This window comes from Megalops cyprinoides, chromosome 19 (assembly GCF_013368585.1).
Source record: "Megalops cyprinoides isolate fMegCyp1 chromosome 19, fMegCyp1.pri, whole genome shotgun sequence".
Taxonomy (NCBI): domain Eukaryota; kingdom Metazoa; phylum Chordata; class Actinopteri; order Elopiformes; family Megalopidae; genus Megalops; species Megalops cyprinoides.
The window spans coordinates 8,067,212-8,090,279 of NC_050601.1; the positions used below are offsets into that span (position 1 = coordinate 8,067,212).

General features: G+C 41.0%; 3 protein-coding genes across 3 annotated transcripts; 1 reads left to right on the forward strand and 2 right to left on the reverse strand.

Moving 5' to 3' along the window:
• The first annotated feature begins 1,983 nt into the window (after nucleotides 1–1,983).
• Nucleotides 1,984–5,435, forward strand: ccdc97 (coiled-coil domain containing 97). The gene is made up of 6 exons (XM_036553386.1): nucleotides 1,984–2,136; nucleotides 2,458–2,609; nucleotides 3,088–3,415; nucleotides 3,809–4,051; nucleotides 4,509–4,635; nucleotides 5,238–5,435. The coding sequence occupies exons 2-6, from the start codon at nucleotides 2,460–2,462 to the stop codon at nucleotides 5,398–5,400; spliced, it is 1,011 nt and encodes a 336-aa protein (XP_036409279.1). The 5' UTR covers nucleotides 1,984–2,136; nucleotides 2,458–2,459; the 3' UTR covers nucleotides 5,401–5,435.
• A 4,773-nt stretch (nucleotides 5,436–10,208) lies between these two features.
• On the reverse strand, nucleotides 10,209–20,416 carry syngr3a (synaptogyrin 3a). Its single transcript, XM_036552932.1, has 4 exons — nucleotides 19,834–20,416; nucleotides 13,873–14,107; nucleotides 13,115–13,260; nucleotides 10,209–10,412 (listed from the first exon to the last, which is right to left on the reverse strand). Exons 1-4 carry the CDS (start codon nucleotides 19,939–19,941, stop codon nucleotides 10,209–10,211), a joined length of 693 nt encoding a protein of 230 aa, XP_036408825.1. The 5' UTR covers nucleotides 19,942–20,416.
• A 1,073-nt stretch (nucleotides 20,417–21,489) lies between these two features.
• On the reverse strand, nucleotides 21,490–22,993 carry gfer (growth factor, augmenter of liver regeneration (ERV1 homolog, S. cerevisiae)). Its single transcript, XM_036552494.1, has 3 exons — nucleotides 22,757–22,993; nucleotides 22,228–22,439; nucleotides 21,490–21,846 (listed from the first exon to the last, which is right to left on the reverse strand). Exons 1-3 carry the CDS (start codon nucleotides 22,967–22,969, stop codon nucleotides 21,684–21,686), a joined length of 588 nt encoding a protein of 195 aa, XP_036408387.1. The 5' UTR covers nucleotides 22,970–22,993; the 3' UTR covers nucleotides 21,490–21,683.
• Nucleotides 22,994–23,068: the final 75 nt, after the last annotated feature.

Consider the following 23,068-nt stretch of genomic DNA (forward strand, 5'->3'; position numbering starts at 1 on the left):
TAATTTACCCTAGATAAATATACAGAACAGGAAAAAATTTAAAAGGTTAAACATTGTTGATATAAAAAGAAATGCATTTTTTTCCATATGAAGCAATTATTTATTGTTACTGTTATTATGATTAAACATTTTTCCTGGGTGAGCCAACTGAGCTTGGCTGTCTGAACTTGTTTCTTCAAAAGCTCTAGAATAAGAACCCATGAGGCTGTGAACACAATGACACACCAAAAGAATAAGAGCTTTACATGACTAGGCAGAGGGTCTTGTCACAGCTTCTTTTCTTTGGAATAACAAATCAATATATGATTTGGTGAACTTATCACATGACTCATGGGATCTTTCCTGCAGTTACAAGAACAATCCCCACATAACATAACATTCACTCATCATACTGTGCACTATAGTATAGTTTCAGGAGTTTTGTCTTAAAATACCTTTTTTGGTTGTTTTCATATTTAATAAATTTTCAGCAACTGATGGTCAGTCACACATGAAAACACACACACACACTCATATATGTATATACATATACATACACATGCATATGCATGTGTATATATAATGCATTTTATGTTATGCTATGTATATGTACTGTATGTGTATGTATATATATATATATATATATATATATATATATACACACACACATATGCATATGCATATTCCAGTTATGTCAGTTATGTATAAGTACAATATTCTTAGATGTAGAACGATGTTTATGTATAACCTGTCTGAACAAATGATGCAGCACATTCCAATGGTACAGAAAACAACAGGTAAGGTATTCTGCCACAGCTACTGTAGGACGTAATGTACAGAGTGGCCCAAAAGTCATACCCCAGAGACATTTTATTAAATACAAGCAAAAAAAAAAAAAAAAAAAAATCTAACAATTTTAATGAAAATGAATTAATATTTGAATGATTGGCCATTAATTTTATAAGGCTTTTCTGCTCAGTAAAACCATGATGGATAAAGGCTTCACATTTATTTGCGCTGAGTAATTCTTCCCACAGCTCTGAAATCAATAGCCTTCTCAGACTGAAGTGAGACTCATTCTCCTCAATACATAAAAGCCAACCACACTCTCTCTCCTTCTGTGATTTTCATAGCCATCACTTTCCTGGTTTGAAAATGCATTTTTCATTCATTAATCATTCATAATACCTTTATGCTGTGATTGAGAGAACCTCAGCCTTCATTAATAAGTTTAATCTGAATACTTTAATTTTTATTACCCATCAGGGCACGCTTAAATGCATATCAGTCAAAAAAGGAATGAAAATATTTCAATTTTCCCACTGATTAACCTTATAATAAGGTTGTGGTGCAGTGCCTTCCATAGCTGACATACCATCCATATCATACAACTAGACATAGCAAACTTGTTCAATGGTACAACGGCAGTGTCAAAATAAGGTATCGAGCCGCAAACCTTTTGCTCACAGGTCTCGCGCCTTTTATCTTCAGCACTCTGCGCCTACTTTGGACCAGGATCGCCTACTCTGACGTAGATTTGTGTGATCCGAACCCATACGCAAGTCAAGAGGATAACATTTTTTTTTTGACATAAGCCGAAAAATTTGATGAAACCGTAAAACACGTTTCTTCTTGTCGCTATCATAACGAGAAAAAATACACAGAATGATCAAACACAGCTGACCGTGATATGAGCCACGCTCTCCATAAATACACGAAGAGCAACACCCAGCGGTCATTTCAGAAATCATATCCGATTGCTGATCAACAATCACCAGACCCTTTTTGTTGTGAAGAAGGAACAATTGCACATTTTACAACTTTTAACTATTCTGTAAATATATCTGATACACATTAAACATTTCACAAACATTTGACATTTGACAGAGAGATCAGTACCGTGCACTGTATTTTGCCGCTAAATCCCGGAGTTACAGTAGTATGGAACTATTCTCACTAAAGTAAGTCAGCTTTGGGGACCAATAACAACGTCGTACCAGGAAAAGGAAAGCAGGACAAGAGTCCTACTTTTATTAACGTAAGGGTAGCTAAATGACACCATATAGTTGTGTCTGAAATAATTTGAGAAGAACTTTGAGAAATTATTCCCATATTACTGTGTATAGAATTTTCAAGGGACCCCTGCTGACGTTACAGGTAACGTAAGAGGATATTCTGCTGTTGTCCAACAGTAAGTTACTAGCTAGGCTAGCTATAACATGTGAATGAAGTGGTGGGAAAGGTAACGTTAAAGATTTAATCAACGAAAATGATGTTTGGCGATGTGTATAATGACAAGTCAAATTCTTCTCAATATCGCGAGCTTGGTTGCCAGCTAGGTTATTGTTAAATACTCATAGCGACGATAGGTTTTAATAAGATATGGTTAGCTGCTTTAGCCATTCAGCTAGCTGGCAACGACATTTGAAGTAGCAATAATGTGTTTTTTATGTTTTGTTCATGGTAAATATTTTACAGACATGTGGGGTGAGATCGAACCTCATCCCACGTGCAGTTCTGTTGGCTTTGACAAGCCAGTCTGCAAGACAGAGTGTCTCTCTCACGCGTCTGGATCGGAGCCTACAAGTTCTGATTCTACAGATGATAACGAGCAACACGGGTGCAATGAGGTAAGAAGTGAATGTTTAAACAATACAATAATGAACCAGTTCGTGTTTGAGGAGTCCTGCGTTAATTCGAACGTACTGTTCCCTGTTCGGTTGTTTCGTACCTTAGAGGTCGATTATGGATTTTTTTCTTGCAGTGAAGTGGGATGGTTTTAGTAATTCGTTGTTTATATCATAGAACCAGAAGCCAATTTAAGGCACAATTTAGTGCCGCCATTACTGGACTTAAATCGATACGACTTGCCGCAGTTCATAGTGATTTTGATATCTCTTCACTGAAATGCCCATATGAGTTACTTTGACACACACAGTTAAGTAGACCAATATAATTCTTGTTTCCCATGATCAGGGAGCGGAGACATTGGTCACTTAAATTGAATAGAAACTGCAATGATTTTGTCTGCCATTAGTGGAAATAACCCATCAACGTAATGTTCACATTTCTCTTACACCGTACTCACACGTCTTCTTGTGTGTGTAGACCGAGTGCCCCAGCGATCTGGCCGCGATGATTGAGGCTGTGGCCGTGAGCAGGAGCCCGGTGAAAAGCCAGCAGATGGGGGAGCCGGACCTGACGGTGGAGGAGAGGAGGAAGGTCCTTCTGGAGCAGTACAGGGCCAAGCCCTTGGTCTTCCTGGAGCGCTACCAGGCACACCTTAGGCCTGAGCACCTTGGGGCCTTCGCCCACCTGAGCGCGGACTGCAGGGCCCAGTACTACACCGAGCAGGTGCGGACGAGAGCGTCCAATCAGGGGAACAGGACCCGGGTCCGGAACCAGCGCTATGCCGCCCTTAGGGCGTTGCAGCAGGGTGGGTGTGACCGCAGTTTACTCCACCAGACGACATGGTTGTCATCAGTGTACATCTGGATCACAGGGAAAATGCTTGGTCAATGCAAAAAACCTGAAACTTGGTGCAGAGTATAATATGTTGTCTCACAGAAGAGGATAATTCTCTGGACTGTAGTCTCACAGTTGCAGCTCAGGGCCTCATTATAAATGTGACAAAGTTCAATCCTTCCATGGATTTTGCCTTTATACTGCATCTCTTCCCTCCCCAACGCTCTTTCTGCCTCTGTTTTTCTGGCTTCCCATCTCTCTCTCTCATTTTCTCCCTCTCCATCTCTCCCGCTCTGTGTCTACCTTGCTTGCTCTGTCTGTCTCTGTCTCTCTCTCTCTCTCTGGCTTGCTCGTCCCCTCCCAGAGGGTCAGTATTTCAGTGAAGAGCAGATGCGAGTGCGGGAACCCCTGCTGTACGAACAATACATCGGCCAGTACCTGAGCGAGGAGGAGCTGAGCAGGCGCTCAGAGGCGGCCCTGGAGGGCGGCGTCAGCGGGCTGGCCGACCTGCTGATGAACTCCTACCAGGAGAGGCTGATCCAGAACGCGGTGCGAAAACAGCAGGACATTGAGGATGGAGCCGAGGAGGAGACGGAGGAAGACGACGGTGAGAAGGGGGGGAGCTCTCCGGTTTGTGTATCTGCTTTACCAGGGTGAAAATACACACTGAGGTGGTAAAGTCACTGGGAGTGAGGATGAGCTTGTTACTATTTAAGATGTGTGTTCATGTAGCATGCAGCCTAGTTGATTTATATTCACTTTTACATGTTGTACACTTATGCAGATGGATTATAATTTCTCAGGATTAAGGGTTTAAGCAGTAATTAACACACTGTGGGTTTCTAGCCTTCAGGGCCTGAACTGAGGTTCACTTCACGATGAATGTATGCATATCGTCATCTGGTCATGAACATGGCTCCTCAGACATCATATTGGTGTTCTAACACACACTACAAGCAGTCTTTATATTCACCAATCAAGACAAACAGATTTATCAGAGATCTCTTCGGGGCTACTTGTGGACTCTTTACACCATGTGTCGTTGTCTGTCCTTGTTTTCACAGAGGGCTGTGAGGAAAAGGAGGAGCAGTGGGAGCCCAGCGCAGAAGAAAAGGCCCTTCTGAGGGAGGAGTTTGTCAGTCAAATGCATCAGCGCTTCCTGGATGGAAAAGACAAGGACTTCGATTACAGGTCAGGCTCTGGAATTAACTGGCCAGTAGAATTCATCTATTTGTTTTTACCCCAAACATACATTAGCTCAGCCTCTCTTTGACTGTGTTTGACCAGCAATGAGAGTGAGAATGAGAATGAGAATGAAAAAAACTGGTTTTTAGATATAGTCTGTCGCTGAATGAATATTGTATTTCCAAAAAAATTACACATGCATTTCTAACACGATTACCACTTTCTCATGCAGTGATCGAAACTGCAGAGTGATCAGTTGTCATCTTCATCTCCAATTTTGGAACTCCTGGATGCCTGTTCTGATAACTGAGTGTAAAAACTCAGAGGCACTCTGAGAGTGTCATGAGACTCTGGGCAGCAGGGTGGCATAATGTTGGGGAGCAGAGCTCATAACCAAAAGGGAGCTAGCTCAATTCCTCATTGGGGCACTGCTGTTGTACCCTTAGGCAAGATACTTAACCCAAAGCTGCCTTAGTAAATATCCAGCTGTATAAATAAATAACTTGTACAACTGCAACCTGTGTAAGTTGCTCTGGATAAGAGTGTCTGCTGAATGACAACAATGCAACGTAATGGTATTGTCCCCTTCTACCTCTGTTGTGCTGCAGCGAGGTGGATGAGAACCCAGATTACGACAATCTAGACATTGTGAATCGTGATGCAGAAGAACGTTACTTTGATGATGATGATGATGATGATGATGATGATGATGAGGAGGAGGAGGAAGAAGAAGAGGCAAATCAAGAAGAGGAAGACGTGGAGATGCAGTAGCACTCACAGAAATTTTCTTTATGCCCCCCCGCCCCCTCCCCACTGTAAATACACTGTAAAATTCCTTTAGCCAGAAGGGTTTGTTTTCTTTACTTATTTTTGTGTAATAATGCAGTGTGTTTAATTTCTGTGTATATTCAAAATATTTTTCCCTATGTTTCATGGCTTTGTGTGAAGGGAAAGTGAGATGTTATTAAATAATACAAACCTCTAAAAGCCAATGTACAATGTCTGTGTTTTCTGTCATTACTAACAGTTAACCATGACTGGAGTGCCTTTGTGTAATTCACAATGTGTGAACTCTGCTTGTCTTGATGTTCACTGCAGCACTGTTAATGTCTCTGATGTGTGTTTACTGTGGGTTGTTGCATGCACTTGTTACATGGACAACTTGCAGACTGACTATTCTAACTGCAATACCTGATTGTGCCAAATGGTGTCATAGTTCACCTGATATATGCTAATAGACAGCACAGGCTGCCTGTATATTACAGTGGCTATGCTGTTAATGGATTAGAGTCCCCTTCTCTCTTTGTATATGGTGCAGTACCGCTGGGGCTCCTGGGAGAGAATTTCAGGTGTTCGATAAGATGCAGGTTCTCCTCCCAGCCATAGGCAAGCAGCAGGAGCTATTCACAGCCCATGGGGACTCTGGAGACCTGTGGAAGCAGGCCAGCATCAAACACAAAATACCACAAAGAGCCCAGGATTCTGTCAGGATGGGAGCTGCACAGCCACATCTGCCACACTTGCAGACAGGTACTAGCGCCGAAGGACTTCAACTCCCACAAGTCTTTGCACATGGGCGGCCTCTCTGTAGCGCAGGAATAAGAGCTTCTAGGTGAACTGAGCTAGAGAAATGGACAAGGAGCTCAGAAGCACTGAGAATGAGAGGAAAAGCTTGCAAATGGACAATCGGTTAAATGAAATGCAAGTTTACCTGCTTGTATTAGCTGTCTCCATTCCATTCAGAAGTGCCCTGTTGTTCCAAGTTATTTAGGGGGGATTTAAAGCCAGCCGGGAGAAATTTACAGTAGGTCAAATTTTTCCATTAAACCTTGAAGTTATTAGGTTTTTGCCATCATTTTAGTGTTTTTCAGGCCAGAACATATTCGCACATACTATGATTTCACATGATCAATCTTGGAAATTATATAAATTGACTTGAAGGGAAAAATTAACATGAAAGGGAAGAATTTAGCACCAAAGGATATGTTTTTCTTCCAAAAATGTTTCAGTTTTCAAATATTGACATCAGTGTTTCGTTAATTTGTGTTTTCTCCTGGTGAATTAGGTATACTTTATTCAAAGCATTTAGATGCATGCTGTTTTCTTAGAGGTGTCCGGACCATATCATTGCTGGAGTGTGTTGTAGTGCCTCAGTAACTATCAGCTGTATGTTGCTATGTAAGTCGCTCTGGTCTGAGCATCTGCTAAATGACAATAATATAATGTAAAATAATAATAATAAAATGTAATTTCATACTCCATCAACTGATTACCCACTACTTTTGATGCCATTCACATGGAAATTGGAGAAACTGAGAGTCAGATGAAATGTGGTCACACTGCTGTTTAAAGCACCACAGTGCAACCACATCCAGCTCACAAAGCAGTTATTTACCATTCAGGTAGACGACCAACTCCAGGTAAGCAGCCTGTGGATCCTGTTAAACCAGAAGTGATATCTCCATGCATGACATGAGTTTGTAAAGTTAGCTTTCTGCGAAACAGGGAGTCTGAGCAGTGATGTGGTAACACCTGTGGATCAAGGGTGCGTAGCGCATTGTTCCAGATGGTTTGATACATTAATGAAAGTTATTCTGACATAAGTGCTCATGGACTTTATTTCCTACCATGAACCTTGCCTTCTCTGCACTTTACAATGTTCTCCTAAATAGATGAAATCAAGCCTTTTATGCACATGCATTTTTATTTTCTCTGGACACTAATATGCACACATGTAATTGCTTTCAGTCAAACTTCTTTTTGGAAACAGGAATATGCTTTTTTAAGTACCTATTTTTTAGTTTAGATCTTCTTGATACTTTAGAGAGGACTTTCAGAGGTAAATGAACTGTAAACTCGTTTCTTACTTTGAGTTATTCAACCATTTGGATCATGCTAGGAATGTAATTAGAAGTAATTTGTTGTATTTCTTCGTATTAATTTTGTAAATTTGCATTACATTCAAGTGATTACTTTCATGTATCAAAAACAGTCTTGCACATCAACAAATGTCATGCCTTTAAAAACATGTTTGCTTTTATTTTAATAACCTTGAAGACAATTGCAGTCCAAAGAAATTCAGTTTGACAAGCAGTGATGTGTTCTATACCTTATACAGAGCAAAGAGCCATTATGTCTGAGGGTATAAAATAAGAATAAAAAAAATCAATTCATGCTTGAAAATTGGTCCAAGAAGTATTTTAACAACGGTGCATTGTTAGTATAGGAAACACACAACCTGGAAAAGTTTATTTAAATGTGGTCCATTAAGATATATTGAATTACGATCAATATCACGTTGTGTACATTACCCTATCTCACGGAAAACGGATACATTAGGGGTGTGCTACCACAGATAACACTAAGTACTGTTAACATTAATTCTGCATGCTCCCTGATCCACTCCCAGAACTATCATACACAAAACAGAACAAAAATTCTTTCACAGAGAACACATCTTAACAGTGACTGGCAGGAATTCTTTTAGCTGAAATGACATGATAAAACTCTCCAAAGACACTAAAGGTGAGGATTATCAATAGTTTTTGGCCAGTTGACCTCAGTTGAATCTCACCTAGGGCAAAGTGCTTTAAAGTGGACTTCACTAGCCAAAGCAGCTGGACTTCAAAATGCTATGTGATACTCTGTAAATCCACATTTCTGTGAGCCGCTGGATGTTCTCACTAGATCTACACAGATGCAAACTAGATACAAATGCCGTGTATGCCACTCGGATTACTACTGTCCTTCGTGTAAGTCACTCTGTGCATCACAGGAAAACAAACAATTGTATGTTGTCTCTCATGGAAAAATACATATTTTCTCAAATGTACACAAGTAATAGCTGGCAGGAATTGCAAGGGTGTCAGAAGATGTTACACGTTATGATGGCTGAAACGCGCTGTACTGTCTGCATTTCTTTTCAGTATCAAACGAGCCATTACACTACCCCCTGCCCTACTACACTACACAATACTGTTCTACGCTACACTAGAGTTTAACGCCATCATACTCTAAAGGAGATCAGAGGTTCAGGAGAGATCAATGTCTCTCTGTCCTTTTCTGAGTAAATACATTTCTGGGCTGTTGAAATGCACACATTACGAAAGCCGAGGCATAAGAGATTCGTCAGGTCATCCTAGATTCACTCTTCGGACTGCAGGAGAGGAAAACACAGAATAAGCCCCCATCACTAGCGCAGTATTGCGTCACTGAGTCAGAAACCCTGGACATGTTCTACCGTGCTTCTACCTCTTTCACATAGTTTATATTAACATTTGGTCTTCAATTTTTTTTTTTCCATACAGAACTCAAATACCATGCATTCTCTTTTTCTTATATCAGAGTGATAATTGCTGTGAACAAGGCGTGAATGAACCATTATAAAACACCAAACAAACATTTGCTAAATTTAACAAGGCATTTACTAAATGTCCTCATATGGAAAGACAGCACTCAGAAGTTTCATCGATATATAATTTGGTGACATAACTGCTAATGCAGTGTTTCCGAATCCCACTCCTGGAGGCACACTGTCCTGCATATCTTCTATCTATCCTTGCTCTAACTACCTGACTGAACTCATCAGTGGCACTTTTGATTAGCTGAGCACACCTGATTTAATCAAGCAGCAAGGAGAGACAGAAGATACGCAGGGCAGTGTGCCTCCAGGAGTGGGATTGGGAAACACTGTGCTAATGTTTTCACCCTCTTCTTGATGTAACTGATCGAATAATAAAACTGCACTTACTCTGAAAAGGCTAAAGTTCAGAGGCTTTGTGTTTACCAGTCATGATGCTTTCTGTATGGCACTCTGTGTATTTAAAATAGTGTCATTTTCTGATGCTCTCTAAAATTACATACACAAAAAATACAACTAATACTTTATGTCATTATGGCACCTAACAATATTCATCTGCACAACCTGTTTAATCATACAATACAAAAGATTTGCACAATAGGCATTTTCTGGGTACTACCAAAAGCTTGTCTTTTCTCTATGTTTAGATCCATACTGAAAGCAGTCAGGGTCATAAATAATCAATGGTAAGCTCATAACCGTGTACCAAATAACTACATAAGAACTAAATGTTTCCTGTAAAAACCTGGATATGCAATATAGCATAACAGAAAGTCTGAATGAAACCCACTGGAATGTTCCTGTTGCTAGCCACACGACAAATGAACATTAGCTTTGCTTGTTTTGCAGAAGAAATCTACTCGTAGTTCAGTAAGGCCAGCACTATGAAGGCAGTACTGGTTTTGTGTGGGTTGTTTATCTTAGGCTCCACTTACCATTCGTGTAGCTGGTATTGCCAGGACTACCAAGCTGCTTATCTATCCTGAACAGAGATGAAGTTACAGCCATCATATTGCTCCAGCACAGACTGTCACAGCACAACTACCTACGGTATGAACACTGTCACGCCATCCAGGCTCATCTTGGTTGGCAGCTACATAAAGACATTGACTTCATTGGTCAACAATGAAAAGGCACTCCGCCACATGCAGTTTACGACAATCTTTCCTAACTGCCCCACCCCACCCCCCCACCCCCCCCATTCCCCCCACCACCACCCCTAGTAAGTTGGCTCCGGGTAGCCCTTGGGGCTGGTCTGGAGGTTCTCGGTGAACGGCGGGCTCTGGTAGGTGTCGGTGGTGTCCAGGCTGGTGCTGGGGGGGAAGGGCTGCATGTTGGGTTTGCCGTCCAGGTGGTCCGTGGAGAAGAGGGTCATGTCTGTCCCCAGCAGGAACTTCTGCACAGCCCTCACAGTGAGGCCAGCCTTCAGACAGCATTAATGGGGTTAGTGATGCGGGCTGGGCCATGTAGCCTCATTAGTCACATAGATGCTGAGTGACACACATCTGTACGTCTGTGGGCTGCGATAAGTACTCATTTTTGCCCACACTTCCTAACTCTGAGTGATGGATTTGATTTGTGTTTTTTTTTTTCATTTCTCACTTTTTAATTCCTTTCACCAATGATGGAACACGTATATGTGTGTAAAAAATGAAAAAGGTAACAGCTGCACACAGCACTTATTGTGAATGCGGCCCAATGCTCAATGACCTGTGTGTAAGTGGCCTTACATTGCTGCTGTTTAAACACTGAGGCCAAAGGAATTGCTATTGCTTCTTTCTAGGAAGATAAGATTTTTGAGCAATGATTTTTCATGCAAGTGTTTTGATTTTCATATTTAACGACTGTCTGTCTGCATGAGAACCGAGATGCGTCCTTCATAGAAAAGTATGAACAAATAACAAAGTAGAACAAATATGCCGACTGTTAATATGGCGCTAAGACCATAAATCAGATTGTCAGCATGGCTTCATCAAAAATGAATCCCTTTATTAATATTAATCAATATAATTTTTCATAGTTTCTCAACATCTATGGAAGTGTCAATCTTTTGCTGTTGGTACTGTTATTTTTATTACTTTGTTTTTGTTAATAGCAAAGCATGCAGAACCACAGTGACAGCACTTCATACAAAGTACTGTTGACGTATGAAGGTAGGTACCGCATGTATGACGGTGAGTGCTCTACATTGGTGGTGGCTCTGGTGAGTCACCCCCTTTAATAAAGTTTTGAGACCCTAGGAAGTTGCTATATAGTATAAAATATGTGCTTAAATTCAACAGCACCCAGTGCAGTAAATTCATTCAGATAAGACTTCCCTGCTCTCACACTTGGTCTGATCACTGTATAGCTAGACACAACAGAACCTTTCATGCAGAACACCAGAGTCTCGGAAATACAGAATCTCCAGCACATGCTACTATGGTTAAAGAATAAAGAAATATGATTGCTGTGAAAATTGCTGTGATTTGCCTTCTATTGCAAGAGAACAGGCTTTTTTTACATTAATTTACCAGAAGGATTGAAGCACCGGTGAATTTGTCTTTGAAACAGACCTACCTCAGCTAGAACAAGCATTAACATAATAAGTTACGTCACATGAACAGGTTGTTCCAGGAGGTAAGTGGCTACAGCTGTCTCCAGGACACCCAGCTGATAACTCTCCTTTCGTTATTTTTAAAATGTGAGACTGCACATCTCACACTGTGCATTGTGCATTTCACCCTACAGGACAGCAAGGACACGGTTTAGTTAAAAATGCCTAGCCTCAGGACAGAGTAATACACAGTCCACACATACAAGCAGAGCAGCTATGAAATCTGCCTCTCAACCATAATACACAGTGTATAAACTGCTTGTGCAACAGAAATACCCAGGTGTGACCCATAGCAGACACAGCGTGATTCCAAAATACTAACAAATTCCTAGGCAGCCTACTAGATTAATTGGTCACCTTGGGTTGACTACAAGGCAGGATTGAGCTCCTATGCACTCCCGAAATAGAAGGCCAATCCCGAAAATTCCACCGATGTGGTGAATATACATCAGCTCCAATCTGGCATTTACTGTGGAGACATCATTAGTTTTATAAGGGGACATCCAGCCCTGGCAGATCAATGGCTGAAGTTGGTTTATCACAGTTAGAGCTGGCTGGCTGGCCTACAGTGGAGATGGAGTAGGTGGCTGTTTAGGGAACAGTTTCTCCATGTCTTCCACAAAGGCTATGCTTTTAAACCTGTCTGCAGTTAAGAGACAGAGATACCCCTGAAAGACAGAATAAGCAGCTCCTTTTAACATGCAGTGGTCAAGCAGGACACGGAATGCCCACCCAATGCTGACACAATGACATGTTTGTCGTCTCCATTTCAGGTGGTATGAGTGGCGTAGTGTGATATTGTCTATTCCATTATATATATATATATATATATATATATATATATATATATATATATATATATATATATATATATATGTCACTTTATATTTCAATGGATTTTTTTTTAGATACTTCTTCCTAAGGGGCATGTGGATGTCAGTCCTGTCAAGATGTAAAAATGCAGTCTTAGCCTGGTGACAGTTCTGTCTGCACTTTGCTAATTGGCTCTGCCATCTATCATGCCACACAAGCAGTCCCCTCAGACCTCATAACGCTTCGTGCTGCTGGAACTCGGGGGCTGACAGGAATGCAGTGATGTTAGCGCTGGGTCTCGATTGGCTGAAGAATCCATGGAAAGGAGAACAAGCCCTACACTAACACCATTTATAGCCCTGGGCTGAACTGTCAGGAATCGGGTTTATTGAGCTACCATCCTGAGTACTAGTTTTTTCAAGTGCTTTGAAAAATGTATTGTAGCTGCAAACACCAAATGCACTATTTTAATTGTATGTGATTCTATGTGTGCGTGTCTGTGTGTCTGTGTGAGTGCATGAGTGCATGTGTGTGTGTGTGTGTGTGTGTGTGTGTGTGTGTGTGTGTGTGTGTGTGTGTGTGTGTGTGTGTGTGTGCGTGCGCGTGTGTGTGTGCGCGTGTGTGCATGTGTGCGTGTCTGCGTGTCTGTGTGAGTGCCTGAGTGCATGTGCGTGCGTGTGTGTGTGTGTGTAGCACTCCGTGGCTACAGAACTCACCCAGGTGATGATAGAGAAGAATGAGAAGGCAATGGCAGCCCGAGCGGCATCCGCTCCCTGGGTTAAGGGCAGCTCGTTGGGGGAGGTCCGCGACCACTGATTGGCCAGGAAGCAGAATCCAACAAACCACAGGAATGTCCAGAAACCTGTAACACCCAGAACACCTCCTCAGTGCAGGTGCAGAACATGACAGAAACACACACTGCACTCTACCTGTACACCACTGATACTGATTCACCAGCTTTCAGTTATGACTGATTTCCGGTCTCTATTTATGCATGTTTACACAAGTTTAAATGTAAAGATGAAATGACTCAGTAAATGTAAATTGTTCTCCTGCCTGTTAGAGTTGACTCTATTAGAGTACTAAAAGAAATTTCGAGGGGTAATGTAACCAACAATTTTACCGATATATTTGTTACTGACAGTCAAGGGATACTCATTATAATTGCAACCATTATAACTTCCCAAATATTAATTTTTAATTTTAATTACGATTAATAAAATTCATTAATTTTAAATATTTCTCTAAGATCTGAATTCCCACAATATATAATATAATATTAATTATGGTTTTCATTAAAGCACTTTCCACCTGAGATTTACATAACACATCTGCATTAAATCTCAGGAGACTCTCTGTAAGGTAAAGAAACAGGCACACTACATAGACTTTCTTAGAAGTTTTTGAAAAAAGAGGGGTGTGTTCAAATCAGTCCCTGCACTTTTCCATAGTTGAGATGGCCAATTATGTTTACCAGAGAATCCCATTTCAACCAGCACAGCTTTCTTCCTGTCTTTCACACTGCTGATCTGCGGGAAGTAAATGTCCAGGACGAAGAAGAACATGCTGGCGAGAAAGGCAATGACCCCGATGGTGATCCCGTAGTTGCAGGCATCGTTGTTCTTGTTAAAAATGCAGTGCAGCCTTTCGCTCCCGCTGTTGACGTAGCCTTCGTTCACTATGGAACCAAACACAACCATGGAGAATACCTGCATGCGTAAAAGACACAACAGGGGTCTTTAGCTAAACTTCCAGTTACTCTGTAATCACTTGTGATCTGCTCTCTTTCATATGAGTCCTGTATTGCAGCCTGATTCCCAGAAGAGGGTGCCGTTAAAGCATATGGCAGCATTCGTTGGGAACGTTGTCTTCCAATCAGCAAGAACGCATAGCTGCTTCTCACCATTTGCCTTTTCACCACCCGTGTTCTATGCGTAATACTTGTGTATATAATATATAATATATGCGTAACACGGCTTCTCTGTCATTCCTGTGGTCCCCATAGGAATGTGCACAGATGATAAATGCTTAGTGGCAGAATAAGATCATCTCCCAGCCGACTGGAAAGCTGAGAGAGGCCCTGGCCTCTCCTTCGAAGAGATGCTGCCCAGAGACCCCCAAAAGGAGCGATTAACGTGGAGACTTGAAAATGCTTTCATTTACACCATGGCACAAACAGCTCTAGGGCCAGACGCATGGAGATTACCTGGGGGGTCCGCAGGGGATTTCAGAATCCTTGAGAGCACAGACTTGGGAAGTTACCCTGACATCAATAGGAGCACAGTGCACTGCAACTAGGCCAGCTGACTCAGAGCTTCCCTGAGCAAGCATGTTTCTCTAAGCTTTAAGTCACAGAATCTGCATCTCCTCCCAACTCTTGTTTCTTTGGATACATCTGCTGTGTGTGGTATCAAATCCCAGCAATGACTCAACCACAGAATATAGAAACAATGCTGTGAGTAGCTTCATGAAAAGCTTAAATGTGGTACTGCAAGAAAACACTTAACTAATTAAGGACTGTAATCCATAGTTAATATGTACTTGCTTATCAGATGACCTTATCTGTGATAGCATACTTTTTATATAGTATCTATTATCCATAGCTATCTATATCTAGCTACATCTATCTGTCATATCTATTTGCACAGCTGCCTATTTACTGAGGCACTTCAGGTTAAGTAAGTTCAAGGGTAATGATGATAATGTCCCATTTGTAATCCTAACATAAAGTCTTCTGATTCCAAAGCCTGCTCCCTAAAACTACTTCATCACCTCACACATTTGATAATCCTTATTTTTACCACCATTTGAAGTTATTTGAAATGCCCTCGGGTGTGGCTGATTGGCCTTATGCTGGTGCGTTCTCCCTGCCTCTCATTTCCTAAGCACGATCAACTTAAAGTGCGCCTTAATGAGGGCAATCATGTAGGCTGTTTTTAGACTTCAGTACAAGTAATGTAACATACCCAATGCCTTACTGTGGATCATTCAGACTGTCATGGGCACACTCTAAATGTAGTTTCTCTGAGCTAGATATCGCAGCCACATGCAAACCAGACTGTGTGGCCAGACTGTGAGAGACAGCTGACACTGCCAGTCTCCTCCCACAGCACCATGTCCGTTTCCTTAACGTCCCTTTGGCCCATCCTCGTTTATGTTTAGGTCGCAGGTCATAAGTCAGCAGTGCTTTCACCAGCAGTAAAGGTAGAAAAGAAACAGGTCATTCACTCAAGTCAACTGAAAATATAACTTATGTATTCTTCCGCTGTATTAAGAAGAGTTAAATAGGTTATGAAAAAACAATAATCTAATCTTAAATAATCTTTACTGACCTCAAATGCCAGACAGAGAGCGGAGTGAAAGAAGAGAGAGAGAAAAATCTGACAGGTTTTCATATATTTTAGCCTGTGCTATTTTTTGCACTAGAACTACACAAAGGAGGCCAGCTTCACGGTAGCCATGGAAACAGCAGCTATTGAAATTATATCCTCCACAGGGGGTTACAATTAGATCAATGGTGCTCTTCTAACACATTGCCCTGCTGAAACATTAACATGAGACAGCTGATAAAAAGACCAGACTTCCATTTTTTACAAGGGAGCAGGAAGCGGAGAAAACCTAACAAACACCTCAATTACCTGACAACCACAGAGTCAAACTTCCAGCTATCCTCTAGTCCTAGGGAAAGAGATACGACAAGGTTGAGGAATCTGAGTCGTGATGTAGATCTATAAATTCCATGAAGCACCCTCCCCTAGTACGAGTGCGTAACAATCCAGGTGACGTAAAACAGATGAAATAGCTACGCGTCTGCAATGCCTGACACCACTGCTGACTGCTAGTCCCAGGACACACTGTACTCTCAACATGAGGAGGGAGTTGTGGATAGATTTTCCCACAGCTCTACAAGTCATGACTAGAAACACAAAGCAGAACCACGCAGCAATGAGCGCGGGCAAGACAATGCAAGGGGCATTTCTGTCACGCACTTGAGCACGGTACCTTATTAAAATTCCAGCTGTACAAACTGGGTTACAGACATCTTCAGCATATGCAAGACTTGGAAAACTAATTATACAGTTACGCGTTCAGCAAGAATTAAACATAAAGGCACTCAACGTGCTGTAAATTGCCTTGGTTAAACAGTGTAACATGGGATCTTTATTATTCCACATGGGTGGGTCATACAGGAATGCATCATGGGGACCTGCGTTCACTGATTGATGCTATCAGAATAGACTGCGCTTCTGCATTCTGAGCAGTTACAGGCCCTCAGAGTTTTGTAGTGCCAGACTGATAAATGTGGGGCTTGTCCACAGTGCTGCCAGTAGTGTTTCCATGAGGGGGGGAAAGGGGCTGTTTTCTGCAGATCAATGGAGAAAAGAAATTAATGAGACCAGAGAAGGTGGTTTATTTCAAGAACTGGATGCTATACAGGATTCTTCACTTAAGACAAAACAATTGTAAAGGCACTCATTTCTGTTACTCTGTGGCCTTCATGTGTGCTGCTTTAACATGGATGAAATGCAAAATGATAAGTTATTTATTCCTATTATTTCTCTTCAGCCTCTTGAACATAATATAAAAATAAACAGTATGTCAAAGAACAGTGAAAAACCTCAGAAGATCAAGCCAAGCCGCTGCCTTGAGCTGATTAAACAGGGACAGAAAGAAGGTAAGACTCTAAAGATGATGTGACCAGTAAAGATGGATTGCATCACAGGACCTGCCTCTGAACAATATAATCTCTGTGATAAAGCATTTAAGACAGCCACCTTACATGGAACCTTCTGAATGACTTGCCCTCATATGCGGATAGGAATTTGTGGTTCAGTTTTAGCAGAACTACAAAGCCACAGAGAAATCCATTTGTACAACAGAGGTTTTACATCTAATGAGATTTACAAGACTGCATGCTGACTTTTCATAATCTGACAAATAATACTGTTATACTACATGCTGACATAATATGAAACAGTAACCTCTGTTGGGTTATCCCAGATATATATAACTGAGGTCAGAGACTGTGTAGTAAGTCTAACTCTTGTTTGAAATGTAGTCGTTTTTTTTAATTTAAAACATTTTTTCCCATTTCAGCTTTTTTCCCCACAATCACCAGTTGTATAATAAGCTCATCTCACTGTTGCAACCTCTGTCCTTACGCAAGAGCACATGGTGAGGCAAACGCTATTCCCAAATACTTGCACACATATCTATCAAGACTACCTTCCACAGCACAAGTCCTGCAGTACACCAGGCAGCAAACGTTAAATGGAGGACAGAGGCATCTTCCCAACACTACCTGAGCTTCTCATAGGAGCCTGAAAAAGGTGCGAATGAGAAAACCCTGGCCAACCCATGCCTGGCCATATGAAGACTTTTTTGTCAGTCTGCATGGTTGGTTTGGAAACCAGATCATAAGGCTAGGCCTGCGTCTGGAACAAGTGCCCTCACTGTCCGAGCCTAAACAGCATTGAAAGCCTTAAAGGCAGCACTGAATGCCAAACAAGGCTTTCAATCCAAATTCTCAATATTTGAGAAATGTGGCAAACATTAGTTGAAGTAGTAAATGCAGACAAAGGCAAGATCCTTGGAAAGAAAGCTACCTTCTAGACAGGATGCTTAGTGGGAGAGGTTATCGGCATATATGGAACAAAAACATTTTTTGGCCATTTTTGGTAATGGTTATAACCTAGGGAAATGAAAAGTACTTTATGACTAATAAGTGTGAACAATTTGAGCCTAACCAGATAATTTGTCAGAACTGGTATAATATTGGTTAATATTGGTTTACCACCACACTGGGTAGGGAGGGCTTGGATAAACCAGTGACAGAGAGCTATGACATCAAGTGTGAATGAATTATGAATGCGTGAATTCTGCCAAACATATCTGGCAGACAAAATGGGTGTGGCTTAAGAGCGATGTGGCAAAATGTGTTCAACACATCTAGACACTATAAACAGCCTGATTGACAAACACAGTTAAAGATTATTTTTAAAAAAAATCTTGCTTTGCATTCATATTGGGCTTCTGGGAAATGTGAGTCAAAGGAACAATATGGCATTCTGGAGCACTGGCCATGGTGATGGACCTCTGATTAAAGTCTATTTCCTTGCCTTTGTTGTAGCCATGTATTGGTTCTCACACACACAGACTGCTTAAAATCATTTAGCATCCACATCATCTGAATCATACAGGAAATTCCCCTGTCATTAACTGCATGCTCATATAACACCCCCCCCCCCCCCACCACACTTCCTCATTTAGCAGGTGACACACTCCATCTAATAAGTACTTAAGAACCTAATACGGAATGTAATTTATGGTGCCACTGTTACACATTTTAGCTATGGTCAAGAAATGCAGAGTTTTGACATCTCCCAGGAGTAGCTACATGAATAAATATATGAATACAGTGAACAAGTATATCAGGAAGACTTCCAGCAATTTCATTTAACAAAAAAGCCCTTGATCAACATTTGAGACTACTTCCAGATTGGACACAGTTGTATCTTAAAGAACGATCCAGTTATCAAGTGAATATCAGGCATTTGAATTCAACATACACACAACCATTCTACCTTAAATAGTGCAATAGCTCCTCTTCCTTCTGGGCATAAATGAAATCTAATATCATAACTACTGAGGTCAGAATGTGAACGTCATTTTTAACACGTGACATTTGTCAATTTGCTTTCATTCCTAATTGAATTTTATTTTTCAGGGTTTATTTTATTTTCATATTTATTTATTTATTATAGCCGATCAATACATTTGGACAAGGCGTACAGGGTTGTTTTAATATAATATTTTTATCTTGAGTTCAAAATTAAGTTTCGGATACGGCCGACGTTTTGCAAAACAAAATCGATTCAATGTATTTAAGAGAATGACACGACACATCTTTTCCAGTCCATACAGAAAGGAGGTTGAGAGATGATGAAGTAACAAAGGCCTACGGTAAACAAATGCCTAAATTATACGAAATAGAACCTGGTTACGTGAGCTGTATTCGTTTTCAGTGTAGGAGTAATAACAAAATAATAATAGCAATAATAATGTCAAATGTTGCCCGATTTCTGCTATAACTGAACAGAAAATATCGAAGACCGCCCGGTACAAAAATGGCATTATGATTTAATAATTTGTATAAACCGTTGTTTCTTTTTGCATGTTCCATGTTTAAATTAATACCCATATAGTAATATGGGCTAATGAAAATGGTGTGTCGTTGGAATAATCGTACATTACCAAATTCGGAAGACATTACGTTAAAATGCCTAATTGTGCTGTGCAATCCTCCTATCATAAATAGGCGAGTCGCCTTTGCGGCTGTCTTTACGGTGTTTCCCTTGGCTATGCCGTCTTTCTTCAAAAAGGAAATGCAGATCAATCTTAACTATGAGGTACACAATATAAATCATCATCTTACCCATGCAAGTATTCTTAGGATGGTCTGGGGCTGTTTAACGAAGGCGACTGGATCGAAATCACCGCCAGCTCTGCCAGCTCCGTAGGATCCGACACCTTCCATCTTCATCTTGCACTCTGTACTATAGCCTGCCGCTACAAAGGCTCCGGGCTTCGCTTCTGTAGTCTCTAAAGATAAATCTAGTCGAAGATGTGCCTCGCACACACCCACAGCCTGCAGCAGCGTGCGCAATCCAGACGAGTCCGTGCGCGGGGTTTGAGCGCTGGTGCGCCTTCAGTGTCACAGCTGTAAAACGGTCATCGCGCTGCAAAGGTAGTCCCTAAACTCAAAGCGGAGGGCATTGGCTGCCGACGTCTTCCTGGATGCTCCGGGACTGGCATTCTGTTGTTCGCTCCTGTCTCGAAGCGTGGCGCCGAAAACCCCGAACCCCCTTCATGAACAGTGACAAGCAAAATCGTGCTGTTCACGGGCATCAAGAAATTACGGTAGACTCAGAGCAAGCATTGCGTGGATTCGCGTAAATGGACGCGCATTGTGTCTACTATAAGCCCATCCTAATGATATAGAGATCAGTGGATCAGCACGGCGTTGGCTTTAAACTGACGCCTGTGAACGAGCAGACGGTACATACCAGATATTCATAGAAGCGACTTGGCAGTTTATTCAGGTCACGCTGCTCTGGAAAGTGAAGTGACAACAGCTTTAGACGCGTAAGGGATTGCTCATGACAGCTTGCAGTTATTTGTCCTTTTGTGGTCATTATATTCATTTACTTGTTCTTTTTACCGCATTAATTGATTGATTAGATTAAAATGTTTGGGTATAATCTACACAATGTGCACGTGTAAAGCAACTTGGTAAACAAAAAATGTACATTTTCTATTAAAAATGACCAGTAACCAAAGAGAATCTCTGGGACAAAACATATACTGTACTTGTCTTAAAATACTGCCAATGGAAAATTATGCCTATGCTTTACATCCATCACAACCTCAACAGAAGGCCTAAGTAACACTAAAAATATAATTCCACATTAGAAAACTATATTGTAAATTCCATTCGAACTAATACACTTTGCACTAATTAAATTAATGAACAAGAGGAACAAATGATGTTACTACAGTACAAACCTGTTCTAGCAATCAAAACAATAAGGGGTAAAAAAATAGACAAAATGTACTCCCACAGAAATTACTAATTAAAATGCATATATGTAGCAATTTAGAAAATAAGCATTTTGTACCATTTACAAATAGCAAAGTTGTAGAGTAAATATAGGCCACACTTTCAAACAATAAAGGCAACACAAGGTAAATAAGGCCAATAACTACAATAACTACAAAAAAGATCACTACATACTTTGTTGCCTTCTGTCACATCAGTAAAAAATATTATGTTATTAGATGCCTTTGTTCAGGGGTAGCTGATGATTATGAAAGTACAAGCAGCTAGAAAATAATGTTTTAATATTCTTTGACATATTTTCAACACATATTTTGTACATAGTCTTGGATACATTGAAAAACAAGCAAAAAGTCATCACATAGTCATTATACATGGCTCATTAAATTATAAACAATGAATTATTATTATCATTTACCTTAGAAATTCTTCTGTGATTCATATTAAAAATATGATCACTTTCTGATTGCTGGGACATTTCTGAGACCAAGTACGTAAATGTAAAGTCAGTGGCAAACAGTAATCCTGTAAATTAGTGTCTAGCTAGTTGCAGAGATTATTCCAAGCAACAGAAAGCAGTTGAAAAGACAAGGCAGAGATCCACTTCAGCAAACATCATGTACTGCCCTGTTCTGTTGTCAGGGCTTGTGAATTGTTTTCATCGGTTGTCAATCACATGACCCGTCTTTCCAGCCGTCTCTCCATCGCTCGTCGACTTTGGAACAGTCAAACTCCGGTTTGCCTAGTCTAATGTTGACGCCGTTATGGAGCCGACACATCCACTGAGAAAGACTGTGCCGGCTACTCGTGTCTGGCTGGTTCGTCTTTAGTCTGAGAGAGAGAGAAAATAAATTCGGAATTCCGTGCACTTTAGGCAAATCATCATCATTATCATTATCAGAACCAACACCTACTGTTGCAGGTGGATATAAGCAACTGAAAATAAACGTTTATTCACTTTTTATTTCAAGTAGTAAACTGACATAAAAGGTAAGTCGACACACAATATATGACTGTTAATGACAGGCGACACAAATTACCTGACATTAAACTAAGTACCTCGAGCTACACATTTGGGCAATTTAATGTTTCTTCTGTATGTTAGGAGTATGGATAGGATTTGCGATACGATCAGGATTAGGGTTGAAGACATGAAATTACGTGGTACTGGATTATAAACTGCCAACTGCAACTCCAAACAACAATGTTAACCTTGTTCTCAGGTCTTCTGCGCACTCTTCACAGGGGAAGAATTTAGAGAACAGGTTTATGAACTGCTTCATTTCACGCTGTTGGTTGTCGGAGGGTGTATCGGGGTAATAGGCTGCCATCGTATGAAGAAAGGACCACGTATTTCTGCCCAGCTCCTCCCTGTCAAGAGGGCACTCCGGTCGTCTTTCTGTCTCTTCCTCCACCCGGCTCTCCTGGTGAGAAAACCGTCATGGAGATCAGAAAGCAACAGTCAGAAAGCAAGCATACATTCGTCATTCATAACCTGAATAAAGCAACCTTATCGTTTGGCAGCACGCGTGTACAGCTAACACTAACCTAAGTCAACATTGCATAACAAGGAATAAATATCTAATTCAGCAAATCCAGTCTATTAAATTAAATTGTGTATTTCTAACGTAGCAACGAATATTCACAGCAAATGTCTTGTCTCTTATCTACAGATACCGCAATCTTGATACAGAGGTAGTTTGTTACAAACTTAAGACAGTTTGTCAGCTAACATGATCACCTGTGTTACAACAGCCTGTTTCTTCTGCATCTTCATCCACGATTTAAAATCCGTACACGCCCTACATGGTTTCTTTTTCTGTTCTCCGGGCTTTTCTTGCTCTTTGGCAGAAGCATCGCTTGGTGTCTTGTTTGTAATGTTGAAAGGGAATCCCTCAAAGCCGGTTGCTTGAGGAGAGGAGGTTGATGCTCTAGAGTCACCGGGCGCAGCCATCTTTATCCTTGCATTGTGGGATTGCCAGAGTGTAGCCTGTGGTCAAGTTAGCGTGCTGTGTCTCTAAAGGACACGGCCGTAATCATTACTTTTTGAATA

Coding starts and splice junctions, on each gene's coding strand:
- ccdc97 (XM_036553386.1), top strand. CDS start 2,460: ATGTGGGGTGAGATCGAACCTCATCCCACGTGCAGTTCTGTTGGCTTT. Junction 3,416..3,808: donor CCTTAGGGCGTTGCAGCAGG/GTGGGTGTGACC, acceptor GTCCCCTCCCAG/AGGGTCAGTATTTCAGTGAA. Junction 4,636..5,237: donor GACAAGGACTTCGATTACAG/GTCAGGCTCTGG, acceptor GTTGTGCTGCAG/CGAGGTGGATGAGAACCCAG.
- syngr3a (XM_036552932.1), bottom strand. CDS start 19,941: ATGAAGATGGAAGGTGTCGGATCCTACGGAGCTGGCAGAGCTGGCGGT. Junction 13,261..13,872: donor GGTTGAAATGGGATTCTCTG/GTAAACATAATT, acceptor TGGGTGTTACAG/GTTTCTGGACATTCCTGTGG. Junction 10,413..13,114: donor TCTTCTCTATCATCACCTGG/GTGAGTTCTGTA, acceptor TGCTGTCTGAAG/GCTGGCCTCACTGTGAGGGC.
- gfer (XM_036552494.1), bottom strand. CDS start 22,969: ATGGCTGCGCCCGGTGACTCTAGAGCATCAACCTCCTCTCCTCAAGCA. Junction 22,440..22,756: donor AACAGGCTGTTGTAACACAG/GTGATCATGTTA, acceptor TTTTCTCACCAG/GAGAGCCGGGTGGAGGAAGA. Junction 21,847..22,227: donor GCAGAAGACCTGAGAACAAG/GTTAACATTGTT, acceptor TCTCTCTCTCAG/ACTAAAGACGAACCAGCCAG.